General features: G+C 37.0%; 1 protein-coding gene across 4 annotated transcripts in view; it reads right to left on the bottom strand.

Annotated features, from left to right (window-relative positions):
* Positions 1-312: 312 nt before the first annotated feature.
* The window catches only part of LOC150102972 (transmembrane channel-like protein 7), a 482,602-nt gene continuing 469,158 nt past the window's right edge, over positions 313-13,756 (bottom strand). For all 4 annotated transcript variants that reach the window (XM_090398586.1, XM_090398588.1, XM_090398587.1 and 1 more), the window contains exon 17: positions 313-803. In XM_090398586.1, coding sequence (XP_090254712.1) covers positions 421-803 — 383 coding nt within the window. In that variant the 3' untranslated portion in view covers positions 313-420. The remainder of the gene's footprint in view (positions 804-13,756) is intronic.

The raw sequence follows: 13,756 nt of genomic DNA, 5'->3' as shown, positions 1-13,756 counted from the left end.
TTCATTCCCCAATTTAAGTGGAGTTCTATCAACTGCATTTGTGTATCATTGAAGTTCTATAATTTCATAATAGCATAGTTAATAAATTTTCCAGTTACAACAATAATGTGGTAAATTAAACACAATATGGAGATATAACATTCCAAATTACTGAAATTTTGTGAACAAAAACTGCTGTCTAATTATCTAAAAAAAATTTCAGATAATTAAGAAACAGGGATCATTAAAATAACAAGAATACCTAATGAACAAGGAAAGAAATTCGAGAGCAGTGTTGATGAAAGCATTTGTTTATAAATAAATAATAAGCCATAATTAGTGAGGTATGTTTTATCACACACTAAAGTTTATTAAGCAATGTAGGGTTATACATGTTCATTTGCACTATGTGTGATGAAATGTTTTACTCCTAGGCAAGGATCAAGGAAAATACCCTATAGGTGAAACTAATGACCTTCTAGGAGGGTTCTCACCCTTAGCCAAGTATTGAAAGCCTTGTTGATGGATGGGCCTTGAAAGAGGTTTTAACTTCTTGTCTTCATGCTTAGAATTAATTGTTACATTACTAACAGAACAAAAAGAATATTCTGAATAACTTGTCCTTACTGTATTAGATTCAGGTACAGCAGATTTTTGCTTTCTCCATCCTGATTTTATTTTAGGTTTAAACATATAATCAGTATCTCCTCCTCCAGTTCTACATAACTTATGCATTGTTGAGGATGGGTGAGGATAATCTTTATACATCTTATTTAATAACTCATATTCAACAGTCTTGGAGCTTTTTTTAGATGCTTGGTGATCTGCAATGAAATTAGAATCTTGAGTATTTTTTATGATACCATCTCTTATTTTAACACTAACATTAAAAAAATTGTTACGTATTTTTTAACATAATCAACATTCACATGACAATATCTGCCATACTCTGCTTTGCTGACAAGGCAACTCACAACAAACTCTGGACTATTCCACTCATTCACCAGTATCTAGTAAAAAATCTAGTACTCACAACCTTACTCTATTTCCAGGGATAACCCTCTAGTCATATAATGAAAAATTTCCTTTGTACCAATTAAAAAATAAGGGTTGGAGAAAAGGAGAGAGCGAAAAATTTCCTTTGCATGAATCCTATTTTTTATAGGATTCAAAACAAAGGAAAATTTTCACTCTCCCCTTTTCTGCAACTCACTCATAAGGAAAATTCCATAGACCTGCCACCATCTTGGTTACTCGCCACCTCTTTGATCAGAACTGTGAACAATAGTGGATTAAGGCCTTAAAAATAAGTAAATAATAACCTGATAACTCTGAGCGGCTTTAGCCACTTTTTTTAATGTGTCCTCTGAACTTTAATACACAGTTTACCAGCACCACCCCTCCCCAAAATTCCAAGCCACATCAATTTCCTGCAGCCCAGCTCCATGAGTGTAGTACACAACTGGTAATATTATCATCCAAAATGAATAATCTTACACTTTTCTACATTAAAGTGACAGCCATTCTTATTTGCCCACACTGCCAGTCTATTTAAATTGTCCTGCAAGATCTCTATATCATCTTAACTATTGCTGTATTCAGTTTTACATCATCAGATAACACTGAAAGAGAGAGTGATAATTGCCTCAGAAGCATTTTCATGGTATCAGAGATAATTTAAATTAAGGGGATATTAAATCCCACATTAACTCAAAGATCGAAATCAAAGAGTTTCATGCCAAATATAGTAAACTATAAAAGTTTCGGCAGATTGTAGCGTAAGCTAAAGCACGTAGTTCAATACTAGGGCAACGCATGCAAAGGTGGGTAAAGTTCTGATCACTCTTCCCAGTATTATCCATAATGTAAAACACATCTCCTAGGAGATGTATGATGTTATACATTATGGTGGAAGGTCACTACCCAGACTGGTTTCAACCTTTATTGAGGTCTCATCAGTGAGTAGGTAGACCAGGTAATACGGACGTTATAGCAAAAAGAACTTTGAGTTTCTTATTTGGCTTTGAAATAATGTGGGATTTAATATCCCCTTAATTTAAATAATGTTACATCACCGAAGTGAAGCCTATTAGCTCTTTTATTTAAGTAATTTATGGATGCACCTTTTTGACAACTCGTATAGCAAAGTACATAAGTTCTTTTCGCTATAACGTCAGTATTACCTGGTCTACCTACTCACTGATGAGACCTCAATAAAGGCTGAAACCGGTCTGGGTAGTTTCAATGTAATCCTTCGGTGAAAACCTTTCACCATACATCTCCTAAGAGATGTGTTTTACGTTATGGGTAATACTGGGAATAGTGACCCACCTTTGCAATGAGTTGCCCTAGTGTTGAACTACGTGCATTAGTTTACGCTACAATCCGCCGAAACTTTTATAGTTTACTATATTCGACATTAAACTCTTTGATTCCGATCTTTGAGTTTCTTATTCGGCTTTGAAATAATGCGGGATTTAATATCCCCTTAATTTAAATAATATTACATCGCCGAAGTGAGGCCTATTGGCTCTTTTATTTAAGTAATCAGAGATTACAATATAAGAGTGCTTTGTCTGTTAGATGGTAAATGGCTGTGGATACTTTGTTTTGAGTGTATCTTGTTACTGTCTTTGCAGCATGCTAGGATAGTGGTGGTCACCATAAGTCTGTTTCCCAATGCATTATTGCCCAGCATGTCTCCATTCAAGGACTACATTCTTTAGTACATACCAGATTTTGTGGTGCTTGTACCATGTTACATCTCAGCAGTTAGCAATGTTGCAGGGAGTGCATGTCTGCATAAAATGTAGGAAATGAAAAGAGCTTGTCAACATTTATATCATTTATTTAAGTGGCTGTGGTAGCAGTGTGTTGGAAATGAATGATGGCAGAGAGAGAAATGAGTAGTGTGATCGAGGGGGAGGAAGGTCACTGTCATGTGGAAATGAAACTAGTAGATTTAGAGGATGGTAACAATTGGGAAGATGAATGTTGAGTGAGAATAGGTTGTTTCGAGAGAGAAGTGGAATGTATGAAAAATGAGCTGAGAAGCATGAAACAAAAGATTAAGAGACTGGATGTGAAGCGAACAAGAGGGGCAGTGAGAGAGAGGGAGATTAAGCAGGAATGACATCAGAAAAGAAAGCAAGATAGTGCAGAAGATAAGGATGGAGAGAGGAGTGCAAGGCAAAAGGGAGCAGTGAGAGGTGTAATGGATAAAGTTCAATGATTCATTAGTGCAAAATAGAATGCTAGAAGAGTACTTGCTTCAAGAAATGATAGTGGGTGTGACTATAGCAATTAAGTAAGGTGAAAGAGTAGATGAGATGACTGTGATAGTGGGTACAAAGGATCTAAGAGACAGTTAATTGGGTAGCAAGAGATTTGAGGTCTATGCTTAAGGTTGTACAGCAGAAGAGTGTGAGAGGGAAGATAATAAGCATGTTACTTAGATATTATAATGCAGAAATGCACTTTATCCAACAATGCATGGCATGATATGATAGTGAGAATGTGTCAAAAGAGAGGTATGGCGTGCAAATGAAGACAGAAGACAGCTGTAATCAAGAGATAGCCTGTATTTGAATGAGGAAGAATATAGGTATCTGGAGAGAAAACTGTTCTCGGGGAAAATTAGTGCAGGGAAACTAGAATTGTCAGGGTGGATGGAAGCAGGGTTGGCCACTTTGTGTGGATTGACACTTGAGAGATGGGGGAAGTATAGTGTTATGAGGAGTCAAAAGGGAATAATAATAAGTATAGAAATACTGACAATTCATTGATCTTTCTTTATACAAATGTGAGGCGTATCTGGAATAATGGGAATAAATTATTGGCATTCATAGCCTCAGCCTGTCCAAAGATTATGGTATCAGTGAAATATGGTTCAAAGAAGATGAGATATTCCTTTATATATACTGAAGGAATAGAAGTAGCAAGGTATAGCATTTTTCAGCAAGATAGGAAGGGCAAATGTGGTGGTGGAGTATTGTTTATAAGTGATGAGCTGTGTCCTCTCAGATTGAAGAGAAATAGCACTAATGCTTTTGAGAGTGTGAGGGTCTAGAAAGTTCTGATAAACACCTATAACAAAAATGATATTAAAACTTTGCTCCTAGTATGTTCTTTCTTGTGGTTATATCAGTTGCTTTAATATCATTTTTGTTCTAGGTGTAGTCAGGATAGAATATTTGGTGGGATGTAGGCCAGGGTATAGCATTCAAGAGTTTTGAATTTGGTCCTGGCATCTGAGGACCTCATTGTAACTAAAATGTCATCCTTGTCCTCATACGATCTAGACTTTTTGGGAGGAGTAGATAATGTGAAAGTTTTGAGAAGAAAGGAATTTATGTAAAGTTATAAGATGGTGATTATTATAATCTTAGAAATTTGTTTGAAGAAATTTCATGGATAGAGGAAATAGAAGGGTGAGATATCATCAGTGCATAGGAATTAGGGAAAAAATATTAATTACCAGTAATTGCAAGTTGTACATCTTGAGCTAAAAAGATAACAAAATTTGCTATCAAATGAGAACTCCAGATGAAAAGGAGGTTATGGAAAAAGTATAAGGAATGTAAGACTCTGGCTAGGACAGTATGCAAAACTTGAATATGACAAGAGATTAGTCCTGAGATTCAAGAAGAATATGAAGAAAAAATTCTTTTGTTATGTGGCCAGCAGGAAGAGAAACGATTGTAGAAGAAGGAAGTAGAGTGACTGATGAACAGGACATATTGGAATTGTTTAATGATCACTTTATTGGAGTATTTCATCCTGGAAAAGTTTTATTACCAGAAGAATGTGGAGAGTTTCAAGTTAGGAAGTGCAAGAGGAGTGTGTGTGTTACAAAGCAATTTGGATGGGAATGGATGGAATTTAACTAGATCATTTTAGATAATGTGCTAAGGAACTGACAGCTTCATTGACATGGCTTTGGGAAAGATATCCAAGGAGTGGAAAGAGGATAAGCTAGCCTCATTACATAAGGGTAGTGGAAGAATGGAATTGTCAAACTATAGGCTAGTTTTTATTTCTTCTGTAGTTGTTAATATTAGTGAGAGATTGTACACAGCATTGGGAAGATGAGGATAATGTTATCTCTGAACATCAGTATGGATTTGTTCCATACTGATGGAACTACTTTCATTGACCTAACATCAGCTGATGACATAGTCTGGATCAGTGGTCTCCTTTTAAAGCTAGGAAATATTATAAGGTGCAAAAAAAACTTCCAGCTTTTTGAATCCATTCTCTCCAACAGAAAGTTCCGGGTCCATATTGGTGGAAAAAAGAGCAGCCCCAGATTCCTTCACAATGGTCTCCCACAGGACTCTGTTTTATCCCCTTTACTCTTTAACATCTACATGTATGACTTACCACATACTACCTCAAGTAAGCATATGTACACTGATGACCTAGTGATCCTACATTAATCTACCTCCTTTGCCAATCTGGAATCAACCCTGAACATCCTGGAAGAGTACTTCAAACAGTGGTACTCGAAGCCAAATCCAACAAAAACTGTGTCCAGTATTTCACCTGAACAATGCAGAGGTGAATCGACACCTCAACCTTTCTTTCTGTGGAAAAATGGTAGAACATGAGCCTGACCCGAAATACCTTGGAGTGAGCCTGGACAGAAAGTCCTAAGGTTGTCTGCACTAGCCCTCGCATTCCCTGCAGCAGAATACTGTGCCCCTGTCTGGAAAAGAAGTGCACACACACACTAACATTATACATACCCAGCTAAACTCTACCATGTGCACAATTAGTGGGACAGTGAGAAGCACCCCTCTCTCCTGGCTGCCTGTCCTATCTAACATTCTCCACCTAACATACGGAGAAGACAGCCTTGATTAAAGAATTTAATAAAGCAATGAGCAACCCACTCCTGCCCCTACACCAGACTCTCATAAATCTAGAAAGCCTTTCTGGTCCATGGACGAACTCTCTTCAGCTGCCCTGCCATCAACACCTGACATGTGGAGAGAATACTGGTCCAACAATCGCCCAACAAACAGCTTCCTAGTAGAAGATCCCTGTGCTCTGCAGCCTGGTTTTGCTCTTACTAGGAAGATTTGGTCATCAATCAACAGGATCAGAACTAACCAGGGCAGATGTGGTTGCCTACTACATAAATGGAGGCTGTAAGACCACCCTTATTGTGATTGTTCTCTCGTGGCTCAGACGGTCACTCATATTGTGAATGACTGCTCAAGGCACCAATTTCACGGTGGTGGCCAACAGGACATCCACAAGGTGACGGATGAGACCTTGAATTGGCTTTCCAGACTAAACATTGACCTGTAGCTGTTCTGTATTCCTTTTGCCATAAGAATAAATAAGTATGGATTTGTTAAAGGGACACTCCTGCTTTAGAAATCTAATTCATAATAACATCTTTTATTATGATAAGCTGATATTTAAGTGGGTTTGGATATCATGTTAGTGAACTGAATGCAGAACTGGTTGTCTGATAGTTATCAGAGTTGTGTATGCAGGAGAAATATCGAAAGAGATGGTTGCAAGTGGGGTTTCACAGGGACCTGTATTCTTTGACTTGTATATTACTGACATTGGTAATGGAATGCAGGCAGATATTTATTGGTTTGCATTTGATGTGAAGTTGGGAAAGGTTATTATTAATAGTGCAGATATGATAGCTATTCAGGAAGATTTCAATAAGCTTGGACAGAATGGATGTCAATTTAGTGCAACTAAATGTAAGGTCTTAAAGTCTGGGATCCATCAATGGGAAGTTGCATACTCTGTCAGAGGAAATGTATACTAGAAGTAGTAGAGGAGGAAGAGACTTTGGGGTGATGCTTGAAGTTTATGAGATATATCCCAAAGGTGGTGAAGGTAACCAGAGGATTGCTGCAATACTGAAAAGGATGCGGACCAGCAGAGATATGGTTCCATTGTATAAAGTCTTGATTACACCATATCTGGATTACTGTGCTCAAATTTCGAGGGGATAAAGGCAGATAGATTGAAGACATGAACTGCAGCATTTGGTCAATAGAAGGAGAGGTGATTTAACTGAGACATTTAATTGTCAAGGGGTATTTACAGGACTGGTTCAAGAGAAAGGAGCCATCCCTGGAAGTTCTGAATGGAAGGGATGAGTAAGAGGGTGATAAGTATTTTTTATTTTTTGCATGGAGTATGGTTGGGCTATGCAATGCATTGTCTAATAGGGTAGTGAGAGCATGAACAATGAATGAATTCAAGGAGTAGTGTGATAGACATTGTGTTATTTAAGATGGGCCTCCCACAATGAAAAATATGACAACTCCATCGAGGTCCTGAATAATAATCATTGACAAACAACTGAATACTTCCCCTCAGCTCATTTTCTATATCATGAATATACAAATTAAATAAGTAATTAATGGCCAAGTACAGAGTCCTGTGGCACATGACTAGTCAACCTTCTAAATAATTTATTTTCTGATATCTCTCCAACAGCCAACATCTTATCCTCAACACTGGCTTCATATCCATCTTCATTTGCTGCAATTTCTGTAACAGAGTTCCACATAAAATCCTGTCCAATGCCTTGAAAACTCCAGCAGTATCACTATGTAACCATTACCAATTCAACTGTTTCAATTAAGCATCACCAAGAGTGAATATTAATTTAAACAAAATGGTCAAAATTTTACAATTTATAGTATCATGGGTTAGCTGTCTGCACGGTTAGCCTAGTGGCTTTGCAACCATATGCCTGGGGAAGGAACGTCCCAGGCTCGATTCCCGTTGAAGATGTGAGTAAGTAACTTGAGAATCTTCCTCAGGCATAGCGCCAAGTTAGCTGGTCTTGGGTGTAGGTAGTAGGGCTTTTTCCGTTAGTTTATCTGGCGTTTTTCATCCTGCAAGCAGGCAAACCAGCCCCGTGAACATATGCTGCTACAGTCAAAGAAATGCCCCCCCCCCCCCCCCCCAGTGGCAGACTAGGCGACAGGTCGGTTGGGAGTGGTACTAACAAGAAGTCACATCTAAGTAACACGCGGACCCTGCATAGCAAGCAGGAATAACGCATAGTTAAAGAAGAAGAAGAGTATCATGGGTTAGCTAAGGATTTTTTATTGAAGATATTTTAATTTCTTTGTAAAACAACAATTCTTGTAGATAAGCTTATATGTTGGTTATACATAAGTTTTAATTTTTCAGGAAATGACAACATATACTAGAATATTAATTATAAAAAACTGCCGAAATATAGGAAAGTATTAATTAATGTTACATTGCCATTATCAGAGATCACAAAAAACAATGATATGTGCATGCAGGCACTAATACTGAGCAAATGAGACTGAATAAAGGCAACAGAAGTCATTAACTATGTATATAGATTTGGTCACTGGTTTTCAAAAGGGTCCAGAAACAATTGAATGAGGTCTGGAATGTTGAGAAGATGCAATTTACAGAGTTTAGTGGATAGGAGGAAGAGAAGATGATACAACTAGAGAGGTGCAAGTTAGTAAGGGGGTTGTGAGAAGCAGGTATTTTGAAGAGTTGTGAATGCATTACCTGAGAGTGTGGTGTGTGTGCAGAGAATTTGAATGTATTTAAGGCATGGTATGATGAGCTGTGTGCATGAAAAAGGTACCTCCTGTGATGAGTCTTTAACTCCATGGGGAGGGGATAATAATAAATGAAGGAAAAGATTGGCACACAAAAAAGTGCTCTTTCATCAAGACAATGCACCTGTCCCACACATCGGCTGTTGCAATGGCAAAATTGCATGAATTGAGGTTCGAATTGGTTCCACGTCCACCATATTCTCCGGACTTGGCCCTGTGTGACTTCTTTTTGTTCACAAACTTAAAAATTTGGCTCAGTGGGAAAAAATTTTCTTCAAACGAGGATGTCATCAAGGCTGTCAATAACTATTTTGCACAATTTGACAAATCCTACTTTTTAGATGGGATGAAAAAATTGGAAACTCGCTGGACCAAATGTGTAGACCATGTTGAGAAATAAAGGTGATTTTTTCCAAAAAAATGTGTTTACCTTATTTTTTTATCAAACCTTTCAAACAACTTGCTCAAATTTTAGCAATAGTTTATCATGTAATACTCTATCAAATTAGTATTACTAAAGAAAGACCTCTGCATAACAAACTCATAATTCTCTCTCTCTCTCTCTCTTGAAAGATTTCTATTCTGTCTCTAACACCTTCACCACTACACCTGATATACATATTGGCTTATAGTTAGACACCGATGTGGATTATCCCTTACACAGTGGCAATATTTTTCTTTCTTTCACTCTTCTGGGACTTCCTGTTGCCAGATGGCTGTTGAAGAATCAAGTCAAGAGCAGGTCCAGCTCTTTTACACATTCCCATAATATACATGGTGATATCCTGTCCAGTCCCGCAGCCTTAATAACAAAAAGGTTACTTACTATTCAAAACACTTCCCATTCTTGAATTTGTCCTCTTTCCCCCATTGTTATTCAGCCCTATTCCTAATCCCCCTATATATGAAATACACTAACAAAATACTCACTGAACATTTCAGCAGATGCAACCCATGTTCCATTTCAAGCAACAAAAGTCAGTCTTCCATATTCATTCTTTCTTCTGATGGTGATATAACTGTAGAATTCTCCATGGTTTTACTTTGCTACTTCAGTCGATCTCCTTGTATATTCTAATCTTTCTTTCCTCACCACACTCACTGTGTATATCTCCTCCATAACATCCTCTTTCTGGGTTCCTGCCAAATTCCATGATTCATCCATGTCATCTCTACCTTATTTATATTCCTAACCACAGAAATACATTCTGACTTAGACCAAGTCCCAAGCACCTGCTGATTTCTTTCCTCTTCAATTGATCAAGCCAGTGTGCATCACCATTCTGTTTCCTTAGTTGAATATAGTCACATGCTGTTTAATTCCACACATCACTTTTTTTCCATGAAGCATGTACCTGTCCATGTCCAAATCACATGATAACTCTCTCCAATTGGCAGCATTGTGATATAACAAGGGTATGAGGACTAGATTCTTTGTTTGGAGAATGGTTAACGAGTGGAACAGATTTCAGAGGTGGCCATGAGTACTTTCTTAGTGAATCAGTTTAAAGAAAGATAACAGACATTGTGTGAAAAATGGTTAGTATGGCCTGCAGCAAGTTTTTGGACTCCATTGCAATTCTATGAATTAATAACAGATTGAGGCTGCAAAATTGGTAATTGACAAAATGTGGTTCACTGAAAATATCCAGAAAGGAAAAGAAGTCAAATGTATATCACATTCTAAGAGGAGAAAATTGCTCAATGAAAGCAGAAAAATTGTGCCTTTTCAGAATGTAGACACAAGAGGGAAATGGCCAGTGGCTCAGAGTGTATAAAGTAGAGGCTGAGAAGAATCAGATATTTTTAAGAGGTACTACAATAAGGAAATATAGAGGGTTACAAGCATAAAACATTGAGCCAAATTAGCTTAGCAAGTGTGAAATGATGACTAATGGTAATATAAACTGGAAAGAGAAAAAAAAACATGGTAATAAGGTAAGTGAATTTTTGAAATTCTTGAAGGATAATTTAGGTAGGATGTGGTGGAAGGAACACGAGTTTTGGAATTTGACACTGATATCTTTCTAATCTGGCTGGTGACAATTTAGGAAGCTGCAAGAAGGGATGCAGAGGTTTCAAGAGGAAAGGAATTAATGTGGAATTGCAAGGTAGGTAATTATCACTTATTGGCCAAGTTTTCCATCCATTGGTGGAAAAACTTGAAAGAAAAGAGATCAATAATGAGCATGTAAGAGAGAGTTAAGAAATCTTAAGAATTCCCTGTGTTGAGAAGGTTTAATAGGTTTGAAATTAAATGGAAACAATAAAAGGAACACAGTCACATGGAAAATAAGGTATGTCAAGTTACAGTATAGAATGAAGAGGACATCAAAATATGATAGGGAACTAACACTTTTTAGGTGCAAGATAAATTTCATTCCAGGTATCAGACCACTTCCCCACTCACTGGAGCCCCAAGAGTACCTCCAAAAAAGACTCATGTTTTGTTATAGAGCAGAGTTTCCAGATTATGTAAAAGATAAATTAAAAATGCATAAAAATATTTGAAAAAAAATTTTTAGCCCATCATGATACTATACAGTTTATACAATGCACTATAGGGTTACAAATTTATGGGTGGAAGTCAAATAAAAACAGCATAATAGGGAAAATTCCTATGATCTCATTCATTATGTGACCAAAAAGAACAGAAATGTCTTTGCTGAATGGACAAGATAGGTGGTTAACCAATGCAGATAACATAGCATAGCTTTTTTTTTTAATGTTTATCAGATATTTCATTCTGGAGAAACAAGTTGTAATCTGGAAGAGTGAGAGGGCAGGGAGGAGACTAATGATGGAAGTAAATGAAATTAATACCATGCACTCTTGATGTCAGTGATGCTTCATACATATTTTAAGTGGATGTGCTGAGGTATTGACAATTTTATGGCTGTTCAGTGACAGTCTTACAACTGGGACTTTCCAAGGAGTAGAAAGATGACTGAATAATACTGTTACATAAGGATGATATTAAAAAGGAAACCGATTAGGTAACCAAGCTTTAGGTCAATTTGAATTTCTTCACTGGTTATGATATTGGAAAAGCATCAAGGATTCACACATAGGGTTGGTAATGGTGAGATTTTTAGAGAGGTCAGCCTTGTTTAGTAAACTGGTCATATGCTATAATATAATATAATAGCAGGGTTTTTTCTCCCGGAAACTCGGGTTTTTCATCCCGCATACATACAAATCGGCCCTTCAGAACACACGCAATTTACAGACAAAAATTACTAGTTGTGGTGGTGTTGGAGGTGGGCGGTAGATGGCGTTGATTCGTAGTAGAGGTAAGGTGTAGAGACAGTTGAAGATATCCTCCCGCGATGAGTCTTCGGACTCCTTGGAGGTATCAGGAATAATAATAATAATAATAATAATAATAATAATAATAATCAATTAATAGAGTAGTTGATGAAAGCAATGCATACATCGATTTTATAGATTTTGCAAAAGCATCTGACTAAGAGATGGCAAACAATTTATATGAGGAGGAGTATCATAGAGACTGATTACCTTTGGTTTACTCCACTCGGCTTAGATAAAATACATGGAGATACTGCAGGTGTATCTCCATGTATTGCTATTCACATAGCAATATATATATGAATAGCAAGATGTATCCTTCTATTCACATAGCAAGCTGAGAATATATCAGAGGATTGCTGCAGCTGTGAAAAGAACACAGCTCAGTAGATAAAAGATGTGGTGATTCCATTATTTAAAGTCCTGATAAGTGAATTTCTATTTTACTAAACACATGTCTGGATTCCCAGAGGCTGAAGAAACTTAAGAGAGTACAAAGATGGGTAACAAAATATGATGTTCATTCAATATTGATTATGAGGATTTGTTTAGTGGATGGATTCTGGAGAGAATTTTCACAGGCTAGAGGAATAAAGGATATTCTTGAGAATTGTGTAAAGGAGGGAGAGTAGCTTTCTTGCAAGAATGGTGATGAGAATGTAGATGGTAAATAAGTTTAAGACTTGGTGAAATCTAAAGCATCCCTCCTGTAATGGTAGTATATGTACACTTCATTCCATAACAACATACTGGGGAAAGTGGTTTGTTATGCTTTAGTATAATGAAAGCTCAGGTGTTAAAAAAAAAAAAAAAAAAAAAAAAAAATTAAACAAGAGTTTACAATGAAGTCTCAATGGTAAAAGCGCCGAATGATTCAGCGAGTAAGGTTTCGTGCAAGGACAGAAAAATCCAAACTTCATGGATGGGCTCCAGAAGTCCTAGTAAAAAAGAAAACATATCAAAAGATCACAGCAAGTAAGTTAACAAATGTCCCAAAGAAAATACTGAGAAAAACTGTGTAAAATTTTGTAGCACTTAAATATGAGCTTATCATGTGGCACCCTGTCAAATGCTTTTGCTAAATCCAAGAAAATGGCAGTATATGCCTTTCTCTCATCAACTGCTCTTGTAACTTTATTATAAAAGGCTAGCATATTACTAAAGCAAGAGCACCCCTTAACAAGGATTTGTTAAGGGGCATGTTTTTAGTGACAGACTATACAGTTTGTCACTAATTTCTCCAAAATCTTAACTACTGATGACACATAAACTGGCCTATAATTAGACACTTCCAGTGTAGTAAAAATTCCCTACGATTTTGTTTGGATCTTAGGGCCAATCTCTTCTCATATTCCAGTTTTGCCTTCCTTACCATATTAGTCACTCTCCTGGCCTGTCTTATATTCTTCATGCATCTGCTCTTCACCTTATATCTCTTCCATAGCCTCTTTTTCACATGCAATTCCCGTTAGTCATTCATTTTACACCAAACTAGGTCTTCTTCTTCACTTGTGGAATACAGCTTACTACTGCTGCTAACAAATATTCCTTCACAATTTCCCAATCATTAATGATATACTGGCCTTCCAATTCCTTCCTCCATGAAATTTCCCCAAGTTGATATCTAAGACTATTATAATCACCTACCTTATAATTCCACATACGTTCGCATCTCTTTGATAGTCCTGCATGTCTATTCATCTTCAAGTCAAAACCACATGGTCACTCTGTCTCCAACTGGTGGGAGAGATGTCATCTCAGTTATTATCAACTCTTTTGATGCTATGACCAAATCCAAAATTCTTGAACCTCTTGTTCCCTCTATAACATGTTGCCTAAGACATTTATCCCTCAAGAATTCTAGAAATTCAATT

The sequence above is a fragment of the Typopeltis vanoorti genome, chromosome 9 (genome assembly GCF_054136105.1).
Source record: "Typopeltis vanoorti isolate ZY-2024b chromosome 9, IOZ_Tvanoo_1.0, whole genome shotgun sequence".
Classification (NCBI taxonomy): Eukaryota; Metazoa; Arthropoda; class Arachnida; order Uropygi; family Thelyphonidae; genus Typopeltis; species Typopeltis vanoorti.
Note: the sequence above shows the minus strand (reverse complement) of the source record. Positions and strands in the feature narration are given on the sequence as shown.